Raw genomic sequence first — 27721 nt, 5'->3', positions numbered from 1 at the left:
CTCTCCTGCCGACAAAGCTACCACTGCTCATTGGGGTGGAAGATTTTTGTTGGTGGGAGAGCTCTCTCCCGCTGACAAACAGCGGCTACACTGCGCGCCTTTAGCAGCATGGCTGCAGTGGCACAGCTCTGTTGCCAAAAGGTGCGTAGTGTAGACAGGACCCACAGAACAACTCCAGTTAGGAATTCCAATCCCCAAGAATACGAACTAAAATGGCTAGGTATTAATCATCTAGGCAAGAATTTCTCATAATTTACACATGTATAAAACCTCTTTCTCCCTCCCAACCTAGCTAAACAGAACTCTCAAAGGTCACCAGGAAAGGGTCACACACCACTGGGCTATGCAAAGTGGCCCATTGTGCACTGTGGGTGGAGCAAGAGACGGGGGGGGGAACTGTGAGTAAAACCAATTAGAATTAATAGGGCAAACTGATCATTACCCCAAGAAATCCAAATCTCCTTCCCACCCGAAATGATAAACTTATAAATCAAATATCCTCTGGACAGTTTGGTTTGTCCCATCATTATGTCTTTCACCCCAAATTGGAAGCTGCACATCTGTTTGCCTTATGCCTCTCTGGTTGTGGACAGTGTCCCTTGTTCTGCTGCAAGCCCTAAATAACATGAACTGCACATGTGCAATCCAAGACTGTGTGAAGTATGGCCACTACATTTGGAAGATTATACGGGATCTTGGTTTTCACTATAAATAATTGCGCCACTCTAGAAGTAATAGGAACTGTATGGCTCAAAGAAAAAGGAATGTTGAAAGATATAAACCAGGATATAAAAGTTGTTTGCTTAAAAAAGGGGAAATTCCAATGAATAATGTGCCTAATATTGAAATACAATCTTTGAAATGAATTAAACATAAAAAGCCTCCGATAAGAAAAGGATCGAAGAACTATATTCTGCACCAGCACCGTCTACTGGATACCGAGGGAAGCAGCAGAGAAATTAGGAGAAGAAATCTAAGCACTAAGGCAGGGGTCGGCAACCTTTCAGAAGTGGTGTGCCGAGTCTTCATTTATTCACTCTAATTTAAGGTTTCGCGTGTCAGTAATACATTTTAATGTTTTCAGAAGGTCTTCATTAAATTAATTTTAATTTAATTTATTTAATTAAGGTTGCCATGTGGGATCCCAGAGTTGACTGAACCCACAATGAAGCAGCAGAATCCAGAAGTGCATCAATGCCCAGACCATCACGTGGAAATAACTCTCCCCATCCCAGAGTTAACTGGATAAGAAGATGTCATGAGATTACATTTCAAAGTCTGTATTTCTCCTTCTATTCTTCAATATAAATAACTGCAGGTCAGTCATCTTGCTGAGTCTGCACGCTCTAGTGAGATCTCTAACCATATTTTTGATTTCAGAGTGGTAGCCGTGTTAGTCTGTATCAGCAAAAACAACGAAGCGTCCTTGTGGAACCTTAGAGACTAACAAATTTATTTGGGCATAAGCTTTCGTGGGTTAGAACCCACTTCATCAGACGCATGGAGTGAAAAATACAGGAGCAGGTATAAATACATGAAAGGATGCGGGTTGCTTATTTTAGATTGTAACTAATGCTATAACCTGCCCTTCTTTATAAGTCAAAGCAAATTGGCCTAAGAGAGATTTGAGCCATAACTTTAAGCAACTCCTTTTGATGTTCTACATAACATAAGAATGGCCATACTGGGTCAGACCAAAGGTCCATCCAGCCCAGTATCCTGTCTACTGACAGTGGCCAATGCCAGGTGCCCCAGAGGGAGTGAACCTAACAGGTAATGATCAAGTGATCTCTCTCCTGCCATCCATCTCCACCTTCTGACAAACAGAGGCTAGGGACACCATTATTGGCCAATAGCCAATAATGGACTTAACCTCCATGAATTTATATAGTTCTCTTTTAAATCCTGCTATAGTCCTAGCCTTCACAACCTCCCCAGGCAAGGAGTTCCACAGGTTGACTGTGCGCTGTGTGAAGAACTTCCTTTTATTTGTTTTAAACCTGTTGCCCATTAATTTCATTTGGTGGCCCGTAGTTCTTATATTATGGGAACAAATAAATAACTTTTCCTTATTCACTTTCTCCACACCACTTATGATTTTATATACCTCTATCATATCCCCCCTTAGTCTCCTCTTTTCCAAGCTGAAAAGTCCTAGCCTCTTTAATCTCTCCTCATATGGGACTCATTCCAAACCTCTAATCATTTTAGTTGCCCTTCTCTGAACCTTTTCTAATGCCAGTATATCTTTTTTGAGATGAGGAGACCACATCTGTACGCAGTATTCAAGATGTGGGTGTACCGTGGATTTATATAAGGGCAATAAGATATTCTCCATCTTATTCTCTATCCCCTTTTAAATGATTCCTAACATTCTGTTTGCTTTTTTGACTGCCGCTGCACACTTCGTGGACCTCTTCAGAGAACTATCCATGATGACTCCAAGATCTCTTTCCTGATTAGTTGTAGCTAAATTAGACCCCATCATATTGTATGTATAGTTGGGGTTATTTTTTCCAATGTGCATTACTTTACATTTATCCACATTAAATTTCATTTGCCATTTTGTTGCCCAATCACTTAGGCTAGGTCTACACTACAGGGGAGGGTCGACCTAAGATACGCAACTTCAGCTACATGAATTGCGTAGCTGAAGTGGCGTATTTTAGGTCGACTTACCTGACTGTGAGGACAGCGGCGAGTCGACCGCTGCCGTGCCGCCGTCAACTCCGCTTCCGCCTCTTGCCGCGGTGGATTTCCGGAGTCGACGGAAGAGCCATCGGGGATCGATTTTATTGTGTCTAGTGAAGACGCGATAAGTTGATCCCCAATAGATTGATTGCTACCCGCCGATTCGGCGGGTAGTGAAGACGTGCCCTTAGTTTTGTGAGATCTTTTTGAAGTTCTTCACAGTCTGCTTTGGTCTTAACTATCTTGAGCAGTTTAGCATCATCTGCAAACTTTGCCACCTCACTATTTACCCCTTTCTCCAGATCATTTATGAATAAGTTGAATAGGATTGGTCCAAGGACTGACCCTTGGGGAACACCACTAGTTACCCCTCTCCATTCTGAAAATTTACCATTTATTCCTACCCTTTGTTCCCTGTCTTTTAACCAGTTCTCAATCCCATGACAACTTCATTTATGTAAGAGTCTTTGGTGAGGGACCTGGTCAAAGGTTTTCTGGAAATCTAAGTACACCTTGTCCACTGGATCCCCCTTGTCCACATGTTTGTTGACCCCTTCAAAGAACTCTAATAGATTAGTAAGACATGATTTCCCTTTACAGAAACCATGTTGACTTTTGCCCAATTTATGTTCTTCTATGTGTCTGACAATTTTATACTTTACTATTGTTTCAACTAATTTGCCCGGTACTGACGTTAGACTTACCGGTCTGTAATTGAGGGATCACCTCTAGAGCCCTTTTTAAATATTGGCATTACATTTGCTATCTTCCAGTCATTGGGTACAGAAGCTGATTTAGAGGACAGGTTACAAACCATAGTTAATAGTTCCGCAATTTCACATTTATAATGTGATCCCTACTGTTATATTCTTATTAGAGCATGGAATTACTATTCACAGAGGTTCTATGGAACATGTGGATTCATTTAAGATTTTTACTTCATTTGATTCTACATTTTCTTTCACATATAGTGCCAACCACTCCCTCCCCTCCCCCCACACAACCTGTTCTGTCCTTCCGATATATTTTGTACCCTGGAATGATTGTGTCCCATTGATTGTCCTCACTCCACCAAATTTCTGTGATGTTTTATATATCAATATCCTCCTTTAACACGAGGCACTGTAGTTCACCCATCTTATTATTTAGACTTCTAGCATTTGTGTACAAGCACTTTAAAAACTTCTCACTGTTTATTTGTCTGCCCTTTTCTAAAGCTGTCCCTTGCAAACTAAACCACTGAAGTAACAGGGATCACACTCTTGAAAGGACCTTAAAGTCAAGTCCATTCTTGCTCCTTGGAGAAATACTGGAAGAGGAATAGAAGTGTTGGGTTCTAAACTGATGAGTGGTGTCATAAATAAATGTCGTAAGAAATCCTGATGATGGGCATTGTTCCTTGGTGTATCCGCTGAGCCTCAACCATAGTCTGACAACTGCTGGCAAGATTGTATTGGTGTGTGCAGTACATACCTAGAACACTGGCTGTGTCTACACTTGATCGGTGAACTATTGTTTGCATATTGATGTGGTTCTGGGTGAATTCACAAATCATTAACTGGTTACGAATAACCAAGTGTTCTGATTTGAGAAACACTGTTCAACTGTTCAAGTTAAAAGTTGATCTGAAAAGAACCTGGGAATAAATTAGGAAACTAACGCTCCCTGGACTCTGTAAAGAGGGACTATCCTATTCGTTTCCATTCTAATAGTGGCTGTAACACTCAGCAAATTGGCAACTCCAGTTTGTTAGATTTCAGCTTTAAGATCTATCTGGCACCAAAGCACACTCACAAAACGGACCCCCTTTCATGCTCACAATGAGAGGCTTTGAAGTATAAACACCTTGGGCCAAGTTCAGAGCTGGTGTAAGCAGGTACACTGAAGTTAATGGAATGGCACACGCTTACACCAGCTATGCATGTGTGAGTTCTGCAGTATGGTGACTGGTTGAAATAGGCAGGAGTGGTGGGTTCCATATGGCCCTAGGAGTCATTTCGTATCCAGAAATCAGATACTAGGGAAGGAACTCAGCTACACAGTAAATGAAACTTTGCAACAGGAATGCACCTTGAGAACTACAAGTGTCTTCAGTCAGCATGTATCACATCTGGTTCCCCACATGCTGATGGCTGGTACAAGTTGTGTGGGCCATTTCACTGTAACATTTGACTGCTACGTTGGGTACAGCACACGTACCCCCTGTGGTGTGCATACCACTGGCCAGTGGAGAGTTCCCTGGCTGTGTACAGGCCAGTGTGTAGTGCATATACAGCTGGCTGATGTATGTACCACTAGCTGGTGTAAGATGCACATAGCACTGGCTGGTGCATGGACAGGCTAGCATTTGGTGCATCCCCTGTTAGCAGGCATACGGGGTAGGTAAGTTACTAGCTGGGCTATGTGTGAGCAGACAGTGCACATGTCGAATGGGTCGGTGTACTCAGCACATGCTGCTGTCTCGTTAGCCAGGGTACCGTGTTGCTGATGTATGTTTTTGAGCTGAATTAAGAGGATCCAATGATAGCTCTCAGCATTGTGAATGTAAATACCGATCGCTTTGGTTCCACAGGGCATCGTGCGACACTGATAGGGAACACTAATGAAATACCATTCCTGGCCAGGACCGAACCTTGGATCACTGACTCAAGGAATGAGCCTAACCTAGAGCTGTCTGCCGTCTTACCGATGCAGCGGGCTCCATCTGGACTGGTCATGAAGCCGCGCGGGCACGTGCACACATAGCTGCCTGCCGTGTTGGTGCACTCGCCACCATCGCACACACTGGAGATCGTGGCGCACTCGTCCACATCTGGAAAAGAACAAGCCATCAGGGATTAGTCTTCTCTGCAAAGATGATTTGCACCATCTTCTCTGCTGATCTACACAGAGGCCCCTTGGCCAAAGGCAGCTGGAATTCCAGGCTGCCACTTGCACTCCAAGGGGCCCTGGCTAGCCTCTGCCAGCCGTTTGGGTGATATCTTCAGCTGACATTTTTGTAGGGTCAAGACACTGTGATTATCCCTCTCCTCCATCCCCATTATTCTGCATGGCCCTTCACCACAGGGTTCAGCCAAGAGCAGAAGAGAGGAATGTCAGGAGAAAGGCTGTTTGGAGCTTTCCTGGCTGACTGCCAGCAGAGACTCCTGGCTCCCCTGCAAAACCTCTCCTGCCAGGAGCTCCGGCTCAGCTAGGCAGAGCCACTGAGGGAAATAGCCGAGCTTCAGGGGCTTCGCTGCACTTCTCAGCCCTCCAGCTCCACGTACTGCTAAAATGCTTGCTGCTCCCACCACAGGGCAGTGCATGTGTCTGCCAAGTCACTCGCCCATATCCTGAATCAAAGCCAACGCACGCTCTCCTGTGGCCACTAGGCAACTGCGCAAATGCTGTCGTTGCCATGGGCATGGCAAACCATGGTCCTGCACCCGTCCCTCCCCGTCCCAGCCAGTAGGTAAGTCAGGCACCGAGTGGCTGTTATACCATCTTCAAAAGGGAGAATACTGGCTGGTGCCCTGGGAGCTCCTGCAGTGACCCAGCACTGGGGTTACCCACCCAACTGGCACCACACCATTCTAGGATGGCACAAAGGGTTTTGTATAGCACTCTGCTCTCAGTGTTAGTGGGTGCCAGGCACTCGTCTCTCTCACTCACTCTCTTTCCCAACAACCTTTACTGCTCTGTGGCTGTGCCACCATTAGTGCGTATTTAGACTTTGCTATTAAGGACTTTTTTGCAAGTTAGCAAAAGGGACAAGACAGGACATGGCTAGATAGGCAGACACTTGGAGAGGGAAACGTGCTGTCCACCTCCACTTGTCCGGGAGTACTAGGGAGTGATTCCAAAACCAGGGAACAGACCATGAGAAAAGAACCTCTGGGAATCTGGGCGATCAGTAATGCCCCACATGTGCCCCTACATCAGTGACCTATGGCCCCACTGCAGGATGCCGCCGGTGAGGGAGAGGGTCCAAACCAGGACCAGCTGTGAGGTGTTGCCAGACATGTGTGTCCACAAGCTCTGCCAAGCCCTTCTCTTTCTGCAGCTCCCTCGGACTGGGCTGCGTGTGTGTTAGACAAGGAGTCGAGATGAACGCTGAGTCAGCGCCTTTTCGCTGGACAACAGAAGGCAAGCCCCAAAGAAATTGCAACAAGTCTTTTCGCAGCTGAATCCAGCAATGTGGCCTGCAAGCTGATCCGGAGGCTGTGAAATCCAGAGGTGTTCAGAGGCCCTGGGACTAACAAGAATTGTTACATGAGTAGTGAAACACACTCAACATGCCTTGCAGCAAGATAGCCACGTCCATCGGAGTGTGTCAAAGCATTCCCCACGCATCAGTGAATGAACCCCCACTGTCCCAGAGAGAGAGGGCAATGTTGCTCCCAGGCTACGGCTGGGTAAAAGCAAACCTGGAGAGGCCGTGCCTAGTGCAGGGTTCACAGAAATTCCATGGCAGAGTGGGGACCAGAAGCCAGTTCTTCTGCTTCTGCACCCTGAGCTGTAGCTTCAAGACCACCCTCTCCCTTCCTATGCCTTTGAATCCCCACGGTTCTGAACCTGCCAACAGGTACTGGGGCCCGTTCCTAACTTTGGCCACCCACAATTGATAATCTGACCCAGTGCAAGAGTCTGACAGCCAAGAGCTGAGCTGGAAAGAGCAGATGTGCTGGAGCTCAGTGTACTCCAGAGGTTGGTGGGACGTGAGCCTGGAGATTCACCAGGTTTCCAGATCTCCCCCGGCTAATATCCACAACAGCAGAACCAAAAATATTTGTCTGATTCTATTGCTTCCTTTTTACTGATCAGTGTTAATAAACTGCATGAGTAACCCACACACCTCCTGGGGGTGGGTTCTGTGCCATCTAGTGGCACTGAGACCCCTGAGAGAGATTAATGAGTCTGCTCTACAGCCTTAGCTAACAGACAATTGGCTTTTAGCTCATGCAGTAGAGGCTCATGCTTTAAGCTCCCCGAGGCCCCAGGTTTGATCCTGCCCACCGACAACAAGGGTCTATCAGTGTTACACATGACCCAGCTAAAGTCTAGCTCACTGCAGACCCAAGCAAACAATGAAGAGGAACCCCGCAGAGAGCCCATAGGCTATAATGTGCCAGAACACAAGGGTAAAGGGCAAGGAGAGGGAATAAAATTGAACAACTCCCTACAATGAGATGCTTCATGCCAGCACGCTGGCTGCTACAGGAGCAACAGAGGTGCTTTACAATGAGTGCATAAACTGCAAATATTATCCAATTGTTTGCAACAAAGTTCACAAAATGCATTACTGCTGGAAACTGCACGGGACTGATCTGTGAGCAGGGGCTGCAGGTCACGTGAGGCTAGTTCATTATCATTGGGGTGTACGTTGCACAGAGCTAGTCCAGGGTCAGGGGCTGTAGAGTGCTATGTGAGGGGCTGTAGATTTGCCCTTTATTCACAACTGAAATCCGTGTTTCAAAGCTGAGCTGGAACTAGAATCCAGCCGACAGTTCTGCACCCAGAGAGACTGGCTGCTGGCTCCAGTTTGGCCGGGTGATGAGAGATGGTGGGAATGTGCCAAAGTGCTTTCAGAGAGACCAAACTTTCAGGATTTGGCGGCCAGCAAAATCAGTCATCTCTGCTGAGCAGTTTTATTTATTGTATTTTTAAACCATCACATGTTTGTGAATGGACCAGGAAGGGGCTCCGTGCAATGCAGGGGCTTTGCATATAAACCTCTGGGGCTGGCAGGAGGTTAACAAGAAAGAACTGGGCAAGTTTTGCTCCTTCTGAAGCACTTTTCCTATGTGACCGGCCTAGTGCTGCAGCATGCGGCCTGGTGGCATCAGCAGAGAGAGACTAGGCTCTGTGCTGGATATAAGGACATCTGCCCAAAAGCAGGCACAGGCTATTGGATTGCCACTGCTACCATGACGGCATGGAGGTTTTGTTCCATTAGCAGAGACCACTCACGATTTAGTGATGGAATGTACCACACTGCCGGTAAAGGGCATGGAGAGGTGAATCCTGTAGGTCAAGGAATCGATTGATCTGTACTGGGGACCTGAAGGGCCAGGGTTCAAATTATGCTGATCGCCCATAGTGGGGGGGCTTTTATTGTAGGCACAAAGAATGTAGATCACACTTAGTGGATGGGGGCCTGTATCCTAGAAGGTGTTGACTCTGGAAAAGACAGGATCTCTGTGGTCCCTCAGTTGCTAGCAGAGCTAACGCTACCCGTGGGATGCATAGGGAGGTTGAGATCAAAGAGGAGATGAAACAGAACAAGCAGCTCACTCAGAATGAGGGCCAAGCCTGGGGCAGGCACCGGAGGGCCAGGAGTTCCATCGCCTCCTGGTGGAGACTCTCTGCACTGCAGGCAGCGAGTGCAGTCCCCTGGTGCATTAGTGTCGGAAAACCAGTGAGGAAACCCTGCAGAGTTTCAGTGCTGCTCCTTGGGCCCCTTCCTCATGGCAGCAGCACTCTCAGGAGTCTCTCAGCACACTGGGGTCAGATCTCTCCCTCTGCCCTGGAGGGGATTCCCCAGGCGGGGTTGCTGATTTACCATCCCTTGGGAAGGGGAAAGCCCAGAGGCTTGGAGAGGGGCAGCAGCAATGACAATGTCAATTTCCCCTGTAGCTCTCAAGTACTTTACCAGGCTGGTACCATTCTTATAGGAGTCAGATGCGTAGCCATATATGAGAACCGCGATCACATCATCATCATCATCACCAGCGATGGACTTCCAACAACCCATTCTTATACGTACACATTTGCATTCCATGTTTGTAGATGCAGAAATTCAGGCTCAGAGGGGCCAAGGTCCCATGGCAAGTCAGAATCAGAATCTGAATTAGAAGCCAAGTCTCTAGGTCCTTGCCTCTCTCCCCCGTGATGCCAGCACCTCCCACACAGCATTGGGAATGAAGGCAGGGGCTTTTCATCCAGTGGAGAAAGGTTTCGTTATGACTCCTATGGGTTGTTTGGACTCAAGTCATTTTACTGGGTTTCAGCAATGGCTTTGACCCAAGGAGGCAGAGTCATGTATACCATGGATCTTAATTCCCCACCTCCTGCTGTGTTGTAAACCAGCTGGGCACAGCTGCAGTATAAACTTGCTGGTTCATCTACACCCAAATGATGAGGAACTACAGAAAGTGGTGATTAACACGCCTACAAAGAGTGGGGTCGGAGATCGCATCGGCTTGACTGGATTAGAGAAGACATACGCCATCCCCCAATTGCGTGGCTCAGACTGGACTCTCTAATAAACTTGGAAAAAGGAGAGGCACTTTACAAAAATAAAAAGATTTCTGCAGTGAGGAACACTCACTCCTCTGCAACTCCAACAGAGCCAGCCTGGGCTCCCCAGGCACTCAGACACTGCACCAGCAGAATGGGCATAGCGTAAGGACCTGGAGAAATGAGACTAGAATCCAACAGATGCAGGCTGCCCCTCCAGCCCCCCAGCAGTGCTATAGACCAGGACATGGCAGACACCGTGCTGGAGGCAAATGTCCCGACTCTGCCTGTTCTGTCCCTAGAGATGGCTACTGAGTCACAGACACATTTCTATCCGTAGCAGGGCCTTAGTCGCTGGTTTTGCCTGTGACAGTGCAAGGAGGAGATGTCTCCTTTGAACTGTGCACGACACCTCGTTGCCTGGCCTGGGATGTTACAGCTGCTTGAGGACCCATCTGTGTGGAACATACCAGCCATCTGCCTAGCGTCTTCACATCGGAGGAGTCGCTGTGCATCGTCTGCTGCACCGAATAAACGGAACGACCTTGTCTTGGGAGCTGGCACTTGGGACTCTAATATGGCGGTGTGCTGTGTTCAGAAGGGCACCTCTCTGCCCAGCCACGCTCCCTTTAGGGATCCATCGGCACCAGCGCAGGCCAGGAACAGATTTGCTGATTCTCCACCACATCTGAGCTGCGTTTGGCCGTACTGCGAGAAGCAGATGCAGGGAGCGGGGTGCTGGTCGCTGAGTCAGAGCCACGCCACTCAAGCACAAGTTAGGGCAGCCCTAACACACACCAGTGGAGCTCCATTCCAGATCCCCCCTCCTCTCCCTGTCCCACCTGTGCCACACCCCAGCAACACCCCTGGCATGCTCTCCCCTTCGCTCTATGCTGGGGTGGAGAGGGGCAGGCAGAGGAGGGAGCAGGGCTGCTTCCAGCAGCTGTGTTCCAGGAGAGTTCTGCACGGGGGGATTCTCCACTAGCCTTCTGCACTTGTTTTAAGGCCACTTTGTGCTCATAGTAAACTGAAATCTGTCCCTAAGGACGCAGATCACTGGGTCCTGGAAACCTCTAGCGATGTTGCAAACTCCAAAATGTGTAAGCTCCGCTGCATCTCTGTGATGCACCCAGAAGCCCCAAGATGAGAATTAAGCCCTTAAGGTTGTTCAACAAGGAGGGGGAAAGATATCTGAATGCTACAAGTGAGGCTCTCCGTGACAGGAGTCAGACGCTGAGATGCTATGGTGAGGCGATAGATAGATGGATGGATGCACTGCAAAACGTTTGCCCTTCTACATTTAGGAAGGGCTGAGAGACCCTAGTTTAATTTCAGGTGGTCCAAGGACTAGCCTCCATTCCCCCCTGCAAGCTCCCCACTGTCTGACCAGAGAGAAAAGGAACTTCTGTCGTTTCCTTTGCTGGCATTTCCAAACCCAAAGGAACCAAGTGGAAATAACGCAATTCCTTTCATGGGACCTCCCCTATCTCAGTCATAAGTCAACAGAATGTGTGACTGACAGCATATGAGCATTGTCCACTGATATACTGGGAGGAAAACTGCATTCCTCTGAGCCCGGCTTCTTTTTGACTACAGAATGATGCTTAGACAGGGTGGGCAAACTACAGTCTGCGTACAGGGCGCTGGGTTGGGGGGGCCACACCATGCGGCTGCCAAAAGCTGCGGCATGGCCCCGTTTCAGCTCCTACGGGAGCTGCAGGGGCAGTGCCTGCGGATGGGGCAGTGTCAAGAGCCGCCTGGCTGCGCCTCCACATAGGAGCCGGAGAAGGGACATGCCGCTGCTTCCGGGAACCACTTGAGGTAAGCGCCGCTCAGAGCCTGCACCCCCTGAGCCTCTCCCCATTCCCCAACCCCCTACCCTAGCCCTGATCCCCCTCCTGCACCCCAAACCCGTCATCTCCAGCCTCACCCCAGAGCCTGCACCCCTCCCACACCCCAACCCCAATTTTCTGAGCATTCATGGCCCGCTATACCATTTTGATTCCCCGATATGGCCCTTGGGCCAAAAAGTTTGCCCACCCCCGTGCTTAGAGCTCACACACGCTCATGCCAGCGCCTCCAGAGCTCCGGTGTTCTCCCCTCTCAGCAATTCCAGCTCTTTGATGCTCTGAGCCTGACAGCTGAAACTTAGCAAGGCAGCAGTGCAAATCCACAGAAAACACTCCCCACCCCCTGGGCCTCTGGGGTGAAGAGATGTTATCTCGTCAATCTCCCCTGGCATTTAATTACAGGCCTCTGTTTGGCTCGGATTTGCAGAACACTCCAAGGACAGAAGTTTCATGAAGTGAACTTTGGCTGTACTATTTGAAATAGCTATTTAAAAGGTTTGCACCGCTCTCCTTCCTGGCTTGTTATCAGAGATCTAGAGCCAGTCACCAGGCAAGCATCTCGTTAGATCAAAACATATGATGCTGTGACCCCAGTGACCCCAGAAACGGTGTGTGTGGGGAGAGCTGTGTTCTGTGCTCAAGGAAAGACACCACCGGTCCAAAGGGCAAAAGAATCTGCAAACGCCCTTGCCCTGCAAACGCTGGTGAAGGTGAGAATGGTGGAGAAGAAAAGTCAGGCAGAAATGCACGGCTGTCCTGTCCGGAAGCTGCCTCTGGAAGGAGGCTTGCTAGTGAGCTCTGCAGTTTTCTGTAGCCTTTATTTTTTCCTCCACCACGTCTCTATTATTGACGTCTTCTGTATATCCCGGGTCTCCAAGGTAGATTCACTCAGTGTTGAAGCCCAGAAAGAGCCTGATACAATCGGACTCGTATGTGTGTTCCCGGTAACACCCTTAGGCCAGTCCTGGCCAGGGATCTCCAGCAGCCCAAATGGTATGTCTACAGCGCAGCTGGCAACGAGCCTCCCAGACAGACAGACTCGTGCTTGTGGGGCGCCCAGATGTTGTGACTCCAGCGGAGACTCACGCCAGCTGCCCAAGCCCGGGGGCAGGTCGGTCTGAACTTGGCTGGCTAGCCCAAGCCTACGCTGGAGCCACAATGCTAACCTGAGCCCTGCGAGCAGGGCCGTCCCTAGCCATTTTGGTGCCCTACACAGCTCTCCCCCCACGTGGGGGGGCTCTGTGGGGCCCAAGGCCTCCGCTGGGGGGCTGACCCCAGGCCTCCGTGGGGAGAGGGCTGGGGGGAAGGGGCGAAACCGCCTCCCAGGTCAGCCTGCTCCGCTCTGCTCTCCTGGCTCCCAGCTTGTGGGACAGGGGGGAACCGCCCCCCAGCACTCGCCAGCGGCGCGCCTTGGAGCCAGGGGAGTGGAGCAGGCTGGGGCCGGGTCGCTCCACTTACCATGCGGTGAGTGCAAGCCCGTCCCCTGCAGCAGTTCTCAGGGGAGTGGGGGCGGGGCTGGGGCGGAGCAGGGGTGGGAAGAGGCGGGGCTGGGGCGGAGCAGGGGCGAGGCCATGGGGAAGAGGCGGAGCAGGGGCTGGAGCAGTACGCGGTTACGCAGGGCACCAGGAAATGTGGTGCCCCAAATTCCCTGGTGCCCTACGCTGCTGCGTACTTTGCGTCTGGGTAAGGACGTCCCTGCCTGCGAGCACGAGTCTGTCTAGCTTGCCCCAACTGCAGCACTGACATCCCCACACTCTCTACGTCAATCCTGTTAACAGGAAAGCGATGCTCCGTGCACTTCACACCTCTGACAATGGCAGAAGTCAGTGCAACCGTTGATGTTGGACCCAGTCTCCGTTTCGCTGGCTTGCACTTGGCCTGATCATTTAAGGCAGAAAATGCTGGAAGCCAAGGGCTCCAGAGTAGCAGTCGGCAAAGTCTGTGCAGCTCAGCTGCCCACAGTCACGTCCCAACCCCACCTTTCCATTGTGTTAAACAAACCAAAACCTAGCAGGGAAATGTCTTTGGGGCCCGTAGTGGAGGTCCTGGCTCAGCAGCCGCCTCTCGTGCAGCTCACGAGACTTTCCGCCTTTCCCTTACAGCGAGCACAAAGAAACCACAGAGAAGATTAATGGGACCTTCCAAGCCACACCAGATCCATGGAAATGAGCTTTGAATAGACCCAAACAATGAATCCTTCTGTGGACATTTTGTAAGAAAATTGAAAACATGCTAATAAAAGGGCTATCGTGTTCCATTCTCTAGGAAAATGGGCCAACAGACTGTCTGTTCATGGAAAAGATTCAGGCAACACAGAAAAGCTCACTCCACTTTAGAAGCATGAATGAGAGTTAACAGAACAGAAAACAGAACTTTGTCTTCACTAGGAAATTGGGAATCTTGTCCATTGGTGAGAAAAGAGCTGGCACGTGGTTCTTTTGGAATCGGAGTGATGGCTGATATATGGTAACCTAAAAAAAGTAATAAAAATCAGAGCAAAATGAGAAGTTAGCCCAGCGAGTGACTGACCTATCCCCCATACTAACTGATCCACACCAGTGCAACCTACTGATCTGAAGAACAAAGGTTTGTGCGGAGAGCAGGCTGAACCCGCCCGTCTGATATTTCTCGCTTTGCTCAGTTCGCAGCCTCTCCCTTTGAATCTTGATGCAATTCTGGATATTTCAGCTGGGGCATTGGGCAGCATCCCACGGAAGCACTGGCATTCCATGGCTCACTGACTGATGATGCGAACAGGGACTGCTTTAGCCTTAAGGCTGTTCAATACGAAAGGGCTATGAAGGACAGAAGTGCAGCTATTGGCTCCCCTCAGAGAATGATCAAAATCACAGATGGAAAAGCCTTAATCTATCAATGAGCCCACCCCAAGGATGCTAGCCAGTCGAGGTGCCTGCAGTGTATTTTCTAGGGCGTGATCCAGGCTAGTTTCAAATGTCTCAACCAGTGGAGCTTCTATCACGGCTCTTGGGAGACTTTTCTACAACATGACATAGATCTCAGTGCCAGGACGCCTTTCCGGATATTCAGCTTAAATGGTCCACTTCTTCATTTTATCCCATTGCTCCCAGTTACACCCTTCTGTGCCACCCCCACTAATTCCTCTGTCTCCTTGGGTGCTAGCACATGGGAAGGACGAAGCTGTGCCCTTCCCCCAGCACATGCACACACTTCGGAGTCACATGGCAAACCTAGACTCACATAAAAAACGAGGAGTCTGGTGGCACCTTAAAGACTAACAGATTTATTTGGGCATAAGCTTTCGTGGGTAAAAAACCCACTTCTTCAGATGCATGGAGTGAAAATTACAGATACAGGCATAAATATACAGACACATGAAAATAACAGAACACCACTGGCCATCATGTACAGCCCCCAGCTAAAACCCCTCCAGCACATCATCAACAATCTACAACCTATCCTTGAAAATGATCTCTCACTCTAACAGACCTCGGGAGGCAGGCCAGTCCTCACTTACAGACAGCCCCCAAACCAGAAGCAAATACTCACCAGCAACTATACACCACACCACAGAAACACTAACCCAGGAACCAATCCCTGTAACAAACTCCATTGCCAACTCTGTCCCCATATCTACTCTGGCGACACCATCAGAGGACCCAACCACATGAGCCACACCATCAGGGGCTCATTCACCTGCACATCTAATAATATGAAATATGCCATCATGTGCCAGCAATGCCCCTCTGCCATGTACATTGGCCAAACCGGACAGTCCCTCCGCAAAAGAATAAATGGACACAAATCGGACATCAGAAATGGTAACATACAAAAGCCAGTAGAAGAACACTTCAATCTCCCTGGATATTATATAGATTTATAAGTAGCCATACAACAAAAAAACTTCAGAAACAGACTTCAAAGAGAAACTGCAGAACTACAATTCATTTGCAAATTTAACACCATTAATTTGGGCTTGAATGGGGACTGGGAATGGCTGGCTCACTAAAAAAGCAATTTTCCCTCTCTTGGTATTGACACCTCCTCCTCAATTATTGGGAGTGGACCACATCCATCCTGATTGAATTGGCCCTGTTAACACTGGCTCTCCACTTGTAAGGTAACTCCCTTCTCTTCATGTGCCAGTATATTTATGCCTGCATCTGTAATTTTCACTCCATGCAACTGAAGAAGTGGGTTTTTTACTAGGATGACCAGATGTCCCAGTTTTATAGGGACAGTCTTGATTATTGGGTCTTTTTCTTATATAGGCTCCTATTACCCCCCACCCCCGTCCCGATATTCCACATTTGCTGTCTGGTCACCCTATTTTTTACCCACGAAAGCTTATGCCCAAATAAATCTGTTAGTCTTTAAGGTGCACCGGACTCCTCATTGTTTTTGTGGACACAGACTAACACGGCTACCCCCTGATACTAGACTCACTTAGCTCCTTTAATCTTTCCTCATAAGCCAGCTCCCCCTCCTTCCCAACAGCAAGACACTCCTCTGCTTTCACAAATTCCCCAGAGCGTAGTACTGGGCATCTAGCTGTGGAGCAAATGCTGCTCTTCTGTTGCCTTTGTATGATATGTCCTAGGGCAGCCCTGACTCTTCAAAGGCTGGTTAAGGGATGAAGGGTAGGGCCTCTCACCATCCTCATTGGCACCCCCGTCCCTTCGTTTGCTGCATCTCTCCATGTGTTTGTGAGCACCATGCTCAGGGGGCCCAGATCCTGACTGGGGCCCCAGGTGCTACCAAATAAATCAACAACAAAGCATAAAACAAACAGTTATCCCCAGGGAGCTTTTTATTAGAGAGAAGCTGGGCCCACAGCCCTGGCTCTGAACCCCTGAACTTGGAGAAAGTTTGGCTGAATTCCAAGCTTGATGGCTTGGGTCCAGCTCAGATTGAGGAATAATGGGATTTTCCTGCATCCCAGCACCTCTCCTTTCCCCAATCCCTGGCTCCTCTGATCAGGGCACAACCAGAATTCCTCCCAGGGTGTCTGGTTGCAGTGCAGCCCCTTCTGCCCCGGCAGTGTGCCTGAGATGGCCAAAGACACCCAGTGGGTCTCTCTGGGCTAAGAGTGCAGGCGATCGTGAATAATAAAAACATCCTTATCACACAGGGGTTCAGGGATTGAGAAAGAAGCTGCTGTTCCAGGTGGTATTTGTGCTAAGATGTAACTACCATCATGTCCCTGCTAGCTGCACTATCTCACCTCCTGCCTTCTCCTATCAACACAAGGTCCACCGCAGATTAGTGGCAAATGCTGGTGCATTAATGAAGGAGACCTAATTCCATCATCAGGCAAACTGGCGCATGCTTTGACCTTTGGTGCAGTCACAATCCCACCTGCTAACTCTTCTTCCCAGGTGGAATCCTGTATGCAGAAAATGCAGGACAGCCTAATCCTGTGGACAGGGGAAGAATTTAGCAGAGGGATTCAAGAGATCCCCAGTAGTTCCTGATGTGAGAAATCCACATTCTCATTTTAAGGCAAGCTGGTCTCAGATCAAATTGAGAAATGGGATAAAAGGACCAACCATGAATTGCTGGCAGAGGGACTCAAGAGACTAATCCTTAAAGCTTTGTGCTCATAGGCCCTGAACTAACCTGTATAGAGGAAATTGCTGTATCATGGCCTAGAGTGGTGCTTTCACTAATATCCTTTGGCAGTGTTCACGCTTGTCTGGACACATACTGCTTTCTGAGGCTCCATGGTCCAGTCCAGGCACTGCACGAACCAAGCAGTCAGCTGGGAAAGGATGCAGCTGTCTGCCGGGCCAGACTGCCCTTTCTCCACACCCACCCCAGCATGCAGAGAGCTCTTTGGGCCGGTACCTTTCTATGTGTTTGCACTAGCTCCTGTAAATTTTAGGTGCCACTGTAACAGGAATCATGGGCGAGATCCTGGACTCCACCCCAGCCCTTTCACACAGCTACTGTGGCACAAAGAAGCGGGGCAGCTGGCTCAAACATTTCCCACGGAGGGGAGCAGGATGGCCCAGCCAGCACTACCCTGCCTCTCCTCCTGGCCTTCATGTAGAAGGTGGGTCGGGGCAGAGGATGCCCAGCTGCGGTGCAATGGTCCTGGCTGGGAAACTGTCCCTTGGGGACCATTGCAGCCATGTGTCATTTAGAGTAGCCCTGAGGCTTAAACCTACCTTGGCTACCCCAGCTCTCCTCACCTGTCCTGACTGGAGCAGCTCAGGATCTGGGCTGGTAAAGAACATGGGAAAGGCTCCCCTTCGGGGTCTTTAGCAATTTTGACAAGGTGCGCAGTAAGAAATGACTGCTAGCTCGAAAGGCAGCTCGTCTCCTTATGGCTGCTCATGGGGAAACTGGTCACGGCTGCTACAGGCTGCTTTCCTGTGCATTCCTGGCACAGGCCCTGCGCACATGGGGCGGCAGAGTCAGCCAGGGGATTGCTGTGTATCTCAGTCTGCATATAGAAATCACATGTCTGAAACAAATGTAGTTTAGCCTGGTTCTAAGTCAATGTGGCGACACTGACTACGTAGGGACTCTGTGGATTGTGCTCTAAGGCTAGGGCCCGATTTTACATGGTTCTAATCCCACCTGGCCCAGGTTTGCGTGGTTTACGCAGTCCTTTAGCTGAGGCCTCGGGCCCTGAACTGAAACCTGGTGTAAAAAGTTGATGCTACACTGCACTGGCTGATGGAGTGCTGCCCATGCAGACAGCTTGTAGCATCTCTTAACACAACACTCCAAACTTAACGTCCCCTAGAACAGATGTGATTCCACCGTAAAGCCTGTGATAGAAATAGGAACCTCTATCTCCTGTGCTGGGTGCTGCCAGCTCTCCCTAGGTTAGAGCTAACTTTGGTACAGGTCATGATCTGCATACGCTGTCACTGCAGAATAACGGTGCATGATCCCACCCAGACAGACGTTAGCTTTTACATCCTGGACTAGTGAGGAAAAGGGCAGATTATGGGGCCCGGGGACAGTGGTGAATGCCCCTTTCCTAAAGTGTCACTAAAGCAGCAATGCACATTTCCCTGAATTAGGAGACATGCAGCAGCACAACAGACATCATCAGAAACGATTGTTTACAATAACTGTGGCTCTTCGAGGTGGGATGCAGACGTGTGTTCCAAGTAGGTAAGCGCGTGTCCTGAGTGCTGGAGCCTTTGCCTAGCAGTACCTGCAGAGGTGCGGCACTTGTGCCTCATGCCTGAAGACACGCCCACCTCCCAGCCAATTCCCTCATACTGAATCCTAGATTCATAGAATATCAGGGTTGGAAGAGACCTCAGGAGGTCATCTAGACCAACCCCCTGCTCAAAGCAGGACCAACCCCAACTAAATCATCCCAGCCAGGGCTTTGTCAAGCCAGGCCTTAAAAACCTCTAAGGAAGGAGATTCCACCACCTCCCTAGGTATCATAGAATCATAGAATATCAGAGTTGGAAGGGACCTCAAGAGGTCATCTAGTCCAACCCTCTGCTCAAAGCAGGACCAATTCCCAGCTAAATCATCCCAGCCAGGGCTTTGTCAAGCCGGGCCTTAAAAACCTCCAAGGAAGGAGACTCCACCACCTCCCTAGGTAAGGCATTCCAGTGTTTCACCACCCTCCTAGTGAAATAGTTTTTCCTGATATCCAACCTGGACCTCCCCCACTGCAACTTGAGACCATTGCTCCTTGTTCTGTCATCTGCCACCACTGAGAACAGCCGAGCTCCATCCTCTTTGGAACCCCCCTTCAGGTAGTTGAAGGCTGCTATCAAATCCCCCCTCATTCTTCTCTTCTGGAGACTAAACAATCCCAGTTCCCTCAGCCTCTCCTCATAAGTCATGTGCTCCAGACCCCTAATCATTTTTGTTGCCCTCCGCTGGACTCTTTCCAATTTTTCCACATCCTTCTTGTAGAGTGGGGCCCAAAACTGGACACAATATTCCAGATGAGGCCTCACCAATGTCGAATAAAGGGGAACGATCACGTTCCTCGATCTGCTGGCAATGCCCCTACTTATACAGCCCAAAATGCCGTTAGCCTTCTTGGCAACAAGAGCACACTGTTGACTCATATCCAGCTTCTCGTCCACTGTGACCCCTAGGTCCTTTTCTGCAGAACTGCTACCTAGCCATTCGGTCCCTAGTCTGTAGCAGTGCATGGGATTCTTCCGTCCTAAGTGCAGGACTCTGCACTTGTCCTTGTTGAACCTCATCAGGTTTTTTTCGGCCCAATCCTCTAATTTGTCTAGGTCCCTCTGTATCCGATCCCTACCCTCTAGTGTATCTACCACGCCTCCTAGTTTAGTGTCATCTGCAAACTTGCTGAGAGTGCAGTCCACACCATCCTCCAGATCATTAATAAAGATATTAAACAAAACCGGCCCCAGGACCGTCCCTTGGGGCACTCCGCTTGAAACCGGCTGCCAACTAGACATGGAGCCATTGATCACTACCCGTTGAGCCCGACGATCTAGCCAGCTTTCTATCCACCTTACAGTCCATTCATCCAGACCATACTTCTTTAACTTGGCGGCAAGAATACTGTGGGAGACCGTATCAAAAGCTTTGCTAAAGTCAAGGAATAACACATCCACTGCTTTCCCCTCATCCACAGAGCCAGTTATCTCATCATAGAAGGCAATTAGGTTAGTCAGGCATGACTTCCCCTTCGTGAATCCATGCTGACTGGATTCACGAAGGTACCCCATTTCCAGTGCTTCACCACCCTCCTAGTGAAATAGTGTTTCCTAATATCCAACCTAGACCTCCCTCACTGCAACTTGAGACCATTGCTCCTTGTTCTGTCAGCTACCACCACTGAGAACAGCCGAGCTCCATCCTCTTTGGAACCCCCTTTCAGGTAGTTGAAAGCAGCTATCAAATCTCCCCTCACTGTTCTCTTCTGCAGACTAAATACCCCAGTTTCCTCAGCCTCTCCTCATAAGTCATGTGCCCCAACCCGCTAATCATTTTTGTTGCTCTCAGCTGGACTGTTTCCAATTTGTTCACATCCCTTCTGTAGTGCGGGGCCCAAAACTGGATGCAATACTCCAGATGTGGCCTCACCAGTGCCAAATAGAGGGGAATAATCACGTCCCTCAATCTGCTGGCAATGCTCCTACTAATGCAGCCCAATATTAGCCTTCTTGGCAACAAGGGCACACTGTTGACTCATATCCAGCTTCTTGTCCACTGTAATCCCCAGGTCCTTTTCTGCAGAACTGCCGCTTAGTCAGTTGATCCCCAGCCTGTAGCAGTGCATGGGATTCTTCCATCCTAAGTGCAGGACTCAGCACTTGTCCTTGTTGAACCTCATCAGATTTCTTTTGGCCCAATCCTCCAATTTGTCTAGGTCACTCTGGACCCTATCCCTACCCTCCAACATATCTACCACTCCTCCCAGTTTAGTGTCATCTGTGAACTTGCTGAGGGTGCAGTCCATCCCATCATCCAGATCATTAATGAAGATATTGAACAAAACCAGCCCCAGGACCGACCCTTGGAGCACTCCGCTTGATACTGGCTGCCAACTATACATTAAGCCATTGATCACTACCCGTTGAGCCCAACGATCTAGCCAGCTTTCTATCCACCTTATAGTCCATTCATCCAATCCAGACTTCTTTAACTTGCTGGCAAGAATACTGTGGGAGAGTGTATCAAAAGCTTTGCTAAAGTCAAGATGTATCACGTCCACCGCTTTCCCCATAGCCACAGAGCCAGTTATCTCATCATAGAAGGCAATTGGGAATGTCCAGGGGAAGACTCTAAAACACAGAAGGTGGGTTGTGGAAATTATGTTTGCATCATATCTCAGAGAACCACAGTTACAGTAATTAAACATTTCTTTTTCTTCTTCGAGGAGTTGCAGAAATATATTCCAAGTAGGTGTCTAGTGAGCAGTCCCCAATCCGGAGGTGGGGCACGGAGTCTACCTGAGCACAGATCCCAGGACTGCTCTTCCAATGTTAGCATCCAGTCTGGAAGAAGCAGTGATTGCATAATGGTCCGTAAATGTATGTATGGACGAGCACTACATACAGGCTGCCCTGCTAATGTCCAATATGGAAATGTCATTGAGGAATGCCACTGATGTTGCCTGCACTCTAGTGCCTGTATCTGCTGAGGCGGCATGGCCGATGCTATCTCACAGGCAGTCTTGATGCAAGATATTATCTGTTTACAGATGGTCTGTGCAGAGCCTGCTGGTCCCTTCATGCAGCCCACATGTGATATGAACAGGTGAAGCGAAGAAAGAAACTGTTCAGTTAGAAGGCTAGACAGCGTCTAACATCTAGTGTACAGAGGTTGAGGATGGGCCTCATTCCGTCCTTGGATTTTGGTATCAGGAAATACTGGGAGTAGAGCCTGTAACCACAGTGTTCTCACGGAACCTCCGCCACTGCTCCCCACACTAGCAGAGAGCTGGCCCCCTCAAAGAGCAGTGTCTCATCAGAGGGGTCCCTGAAGAGCAGTAGGGAGAGGAACTGGATGACGGAGGTAATCGAGACCCAGGCATTGTAAAAATGGGCCAGCCTTTCCCCACAGGAACGTGAGGGTGACCAGGGAGGAAGAAGAACTGGAACAGTGCTCTGGACCAACAAATCCAAATAGGCACAGTGGCCAGGCCCCAAGCTTGAGTGCTTCCTCCTGTGAGACCTATCCCTCTTCCGGGGGTAGTCTCGACTCTCGCTGTCTCAGGGGAAGGGGTGCTGCATCCTGAACGGCTGCTGTTGCTGCACTCCACAATGGCATCTCTGCGCATGTGGAGTATACACCTCCAGAGACTCTAAGGTAGCCCTTGAATCCTTAAAGGATTTCATCAGTCTTGTCCGAAAACAAGGCAAGTCCTCAATTGCTTGCTGGACACCCAGCACAATCCCTGAGGTCTGGAGCCAGGAAGCCCTCCTCATAGTCATTACCAAAGCCACAGCTCTGGCCGAAGGCTCAGCCACATCAAGGGCAGATTGCAAAGATGTTTTAGCCACCAAGCAGCCCTCTGTGACAAACGCCCCAAACTCATCCTGAGAAGCCTCAGGTAACTGCTCCTCAAATTTGGCCACAGCTGACCAGTTGAGGAAGTCATATTTAGCCAACAAAGCTGGTTGGTTCACGATCCTCCTGTGTAGTGAAGAGGAGGTGTATAGCTTTCTGTCCAAAAGGTACAGGTGCTTCAAGTCTCTGTCTTTGGGGGAAGACTTTAATGTGCCCTGACAGGCTCTGTCATTGACCGCCATGCCCACCAGGGAGTTTGGGGCCGGATAGGAATAAACCCCCTCATATCCCTGTACCAGCACAAAACAGCGCTTCTCCAAGCACTTGGCCACCAAAGAGCTCAAGGAGTGCCTCATTTATCAGGAGGGCCACTCTTCCAGGGATAGTGGGCTGGAGAATGTCCACAAGTTTACTGATATTCTCCTGGAGAGACTCTATCTGAATACTCGCGGATAAGGCCACCTGACATAATAGGTCCCGGTGTGCCTTGAAGTCCTCCAGGATGGAAGGGAGGATGAACCAGGCAACACCACATCACTGGGGATGAGGACAAGGCTGTTGGCTGGGCCAGAGGCAGATCCTGCTCCTGGGGCAGCGTCTCTGGATGGGGAAACTCTGGGGGCTCCACAGGAAGGAGAATTGCGGGCATCTGAACTTGCAACTGATCTGCAGCCCCCAATACTACACAAGGAGGCAATTTCACTTTTGAGTTGGACGATAAGCGAGACCTCCGGGAGCGAGGAGCTTCCCACTGAGCCCAAGGGAGCCACTGGCCTGGGTAAGGCATTGGTGGCCAGTAGGCACCAGGCCAAGGGCCTCCATCCTCGCCTACAACCCTGGTAGTTGTACTGGTCTACTGATGGCCCCCAGACTCCCCCAGGTGAAGTGGAGCAGGAGGACAAGGAACCTGACTCTGAAGCAGAGGAGTCCCGGGACCTCAGAGACATGAGAGGGGTGACTCCAGAGGGAGCCAACAGGCGATCCGACTCATCCATAGCCTAGACCGAGGTCGGAATTGACGCTCCAGATGTAGTCGGCACCACCAATGTCGAAATAGTCAGTGCTGCAGGCATGGTCCATCCGGTGCAAACTCTGGGACTGGAGCACCCGCATGGGACCGGAGTGCCTCGACGTTGACAGCCTCCATGGAACCATCTGCTGTGTCGATTGTTCAGTGCCGAGGAAGAGCCTGGTACTGAAGAATCAAAGAATCACAGAATCTCAGGGTTGGAAGGGACCTCAGGAGGTCATCTAGTCCCACCCCCTGCTCAAAGCAGGACCAACCCCAACTAAATCATCCTAGCCAGGGCTTTATCAAGCCTGACCTTAAAAGCCTCTAAAGAAGAACCTTGTCCTGTCTCCAGTATTGTATCCATACTGACCCCAGGGAGGGGTGCTTCATGGTGCAGTGCCAAGGATTCCACAGCACGGCCATCGTGGGTGCCAGCCTCACAAAGTCTTGGACCAGTGGTGAGGACGGGACCAAAAGGCAGAGTAGGTCCTCCCCAGCCTGGTATGCTGCCACCACCGACACTGTGAGCACTAGCATCATTCCCACCAGTGCCAAACTCAATAGACGCCCAGAGGCCGGAACTGGAGTCGACGGTACAGGGTGTCTGCCCTCCCTACCCAGGACCGAGGAAGGGTCACAGGCACCCGTGCCATCCCGCGTGCTGGAGCCAGGCCCGTGCCGGTCTGCGCTCTTCTTCGAGGAGGCAGAAGAGTCACCTGCGACCTGGAGCACTCCCAGTCGGTCTTATGTGATCTCTTCTTTGGCGCAACAGAGAAGACTCCTGTGCTGGAACAGGAGGCAGCAGAGCTCTCCAAGCTGGGGGGTGGTCTGTGGCACAGGAAGGCTCAGTTCTGGGTCAGGCCTCATGGGCTGCTCAAGCAGGTGCTGCTTGAGGCGAAGGCTCCGCACCTCCCCCGTCCACTTCTTGAATGATCTGCAGATTGTCCCGCCCTCCTTAGGGTGGGCTTTGCCCAGACAGAGCCAGAGCGGCTTGTCAGGGTCACTGGTGGGAACTGCCACTCCACACGCAGGGCAATGCATGAGCCCAGGGAGGGCACCCCAGGAAGCACAGCCGCTAACACTATCACTTTTAACTCCCTGAAACAAATGCGCAGTTGTGAGACTTCACCACACAGAGCTCTAACTCCAGCCAATGGGTGGTGAGAAGGAACAGGGGTGAGGGGGCGAGGCATGGGAAGGAGCTATCGGCACAAGCATCACCCCTCTATGGGTCCTGCTAGGCACAAGTCTCTGGTTCCGGCGCGAGGGGTGCGCACACCTACTTGGAATACACGTCTGCCTCTACTTGAAGAATGATTATGGCCAAGGCCGGCTCTAGGCACCAGCTGAGCAAGCAGGTGCTTGGGGCGGCCAAGGGGAAGGGGTGGCACGTTGGGCTCTTTGGTAGCAATTCGGTGGAGGGTCCCTGTCCCTCTTGGAGGGAAGGCCCTGCCGCCGAATTGCCGCTGAAGAAGAAAGCGAAGCGGCGGAGCTGCCGCCGATCGCGATGACGGCTTCTTTTTTTTTCCTGCCGCTTGGGGCAGCAAAAACTCTGGAGCCTGCCCTGATTATGGCAGCAGCTAGGAGTCCCAGTCATGGATCAGGACCTCTTTCTGCTCGGTGCTGTACAAACCTCACCACACTAAGACTCAGGCATGAACTGCTGCTATGGTTATTTCATGAGTGCCCAGCGCCCCCTCCCTTACCCGGTTATTTAATTGCGAGCTGCCTAGGGTTCCATAATTGCAAACAACTCTGCCACCTGGAAGCCAACTCCAGGTCGAACATCTGGTTTTCAGCACATTCATCGCCTCTGATCCTGGTTACTACACAGCCTTGGAAAGGAATGAAAGGGATGTGGAGTTCCTGAAACAGGGCTAGGTGGGACGACACTTGCATCAGCAGAACAATCACATTTGTTCGCTAAAACGGCAAAGCAGGCAGAGCTGAAGCCAGCAGGGTTTCATTAAGATACATGGGAAAGAACTTTAATAACCAAGACAGGGGAGCTTTCATTCTGTTTTCCTTTTCACTTGCCAGATATTTGGAAAAAGACAATGAATGTTTATTCCTTTGGGAATGCAGCCTTGCTGGCTAGGTACACAGCCAGCCCTCCGGAATTCAGCCAAGTGGGTTTGGGAGAGTGCCCCCTGTCTAGAGGAGTGTGCATGGGACTCAGACATGCAGTGGAGTGCATGCTATATAGAAGCTGCTTAGAATGGATTGCAAGAAACTAGAGTCAGGCCACAGTCATAAAAAGAGCTGTTACAGCATCGTGGCACCGTAATAAATAACCATCTTTCACTCTACCCAGCGCTCTCTCCTGGCATTGTAGCATGGAAGAGTGTGCCATGTGATACAAGACACTGGGTGTTACTAGCCAGTGTGTTCTGTATTTAACTCAGCAATGGCTGATGATGACTGAGTCAGAGACACATCAGCAGCACGGGGGGCTTTCGGAAGTGGGTAAAATTCTGCCTTTCCTCCCACTGATAGGCCTGGCTTAATTACCCTTCTTGTGCCAAAGGAACGTGTGATCCTCTGGTCCAAAACCAGTCAGGCCAGTTATAAATAATTGTTTCTGTCTGTGCAAACGGTCCAGAAAGCACCTCCCTTGTAAACAGATGGACACACCATGAAACGGCCCAGGCAGTCAGAGACAGCTGAGCACAGCCTCCCAGCATAGGCCACCCCCCATCCAGCACTGAGCCAGCCAGCCTGACATTCCACGTCACCCCCAGCCAGGCCATGTGCAGCCACGTGACCAGCCCCCGACAATCAGATCAGCCAGCTACCTGCACACAGAGCACTCCTCGTGCCTTTCAAGCCAGGAACTCTCGTGACTCTCCTAACTCCCATGTTGAAGAAGAGGAGAGTGCCCTTCCTCTGCAGAGCTGTAGCTGCTGGAAAGACCCTTCCAAAGAGGCAGCTGTGCCGAGGAACGCACACACGTATGCTGCACACCCCGTGCCCACAGCTCCGAGTTATGGCTGATCCTGAGCCAGACCATAATCCCCACTCTACGGCTCTGAGCAACAGCTGCCGTGGGCGGACCCCAAATGTACAGCGGTTGCTATTAAAATCTTTCCCGTAGTTCTTGGGAGCTGTTAAAATAGAATGGCTTCTTTTTATTAGTGGACAATGTCCCATATTGTGAGCAGGAACCCTGCCTCTGGAGTATTGTGCCATTTCTGGGAGTGAGGCTGCAGCGATGGTCGAAAAGGCTTTGCCACCTGCCACGCAGCTGGAGATGAGTGAGGCACAGCACAGCAAACCATTGGAGTGATGGGAACAACCTCGCTTTAGCTACGAATGAGCAAGATGTCCCCGTTTTGGTCCAGGCTTTCCAGTGACATGTCCCCATCTGAACCCGCTTTATGCCTCAGGGGCAATGGGCTGGAATCTGGAATAGCACCGCAGAGGTCCCTAGGGTTACTCTGCATTTGCCCTGGTGTACCAGAGATCACAGCCCCCCTGGAGCCAGTATCGCCATGGGATCTCCTCGCTGCCAAGAGAACCAGGCCATCTGCAGGGCTGCCCTCGCTCACCCCTCTACTTGCTGGGCCCCAGTGTCAGCTACTCTGGTCCTGCACTTGGGGCAGGGACGAGGGGATGGAGGAGGGTGGCTTTCACCCACCTTTGTGTTCCCCATTTCCTGGGGCCTCAGGAATGCTCTAACATACGCTCTGCTACCACAGCCCCGGCGAGCAGATGGAGCCATAGCAAAGTGCCGCCCCAACACCTCCCTGATGTGCCCCATACAGGGCGCTGGGAGCAGAGCCGGGTACAGCCCTCACAGCAACACCCCTGGCATCACCCGGGCAGATTCCCAGGAGGCCGTTTCCATCCTGTGAGCTCCCAGAGCAGCGGAAAGGGGCTTTGACGGACCTGGGAGCCCAGCTACTCAGAGCAGTTCTCCTGGCCTCATTGCTTTCTTTTGCTCTCACTACACAACTGTCACAGCCCTCAGAGACTCTCCTCTGAACCAGGA

The 27721-nt window shown here is 50.4% G+C and overlaps 1 protein-coding gene and 1 long non-coding RNA gene across 2 annotated transcripts in view; both read right to left on the bottom strand.

Annotated features, from left to right (window-relative positions):
* Window positions 1-27721, bottom strand: part of LOC101949811 (fibrillin-2-like) — a 272305-nt gene that overhangs the window by 129152 nt on the left and 115432 nt on the right. Inside the window, 1 exon segment of the mRNA XM_024112612.3 lies at window positions 5378-5503. Within this exon segment, the coding sequence (XP_023968380.1) occupies window positions 5378-5503 (126 nt within the window).
* LOC135977415 (uncharacterized) lies at window positions 14077-26641 on the bottom strand. Its single transcript, XR_010594897.1, has 2 exons — window positions 26526-26641; window positions 14077-14230 (listed from the first exon to the last, which is right to left on the bottom strand). It is a non-coding gene; the product is annotated as an uncharacterized LOC135977415 (long non-coding RNA).

Source organism: Chrysemys picta, chromosome 25 (genome assembly GCF_011386835.1).
Source record: "Chrysemys picta bellii isolate R12L10 chromosome 25, ASM1138683v2, whole genome shotgun sequence".
Taxonomy (NCBI): Eukaryota; Metazoa; Chordata; order Testudines; family Emydidae; genus Chrysemys; species Chrysemys picta.
The sequence above is the reverse complement of the archived record's forward strand: the minus strand, read 5'-3'. Positions and strand labels throughout refer to the sequence as shown.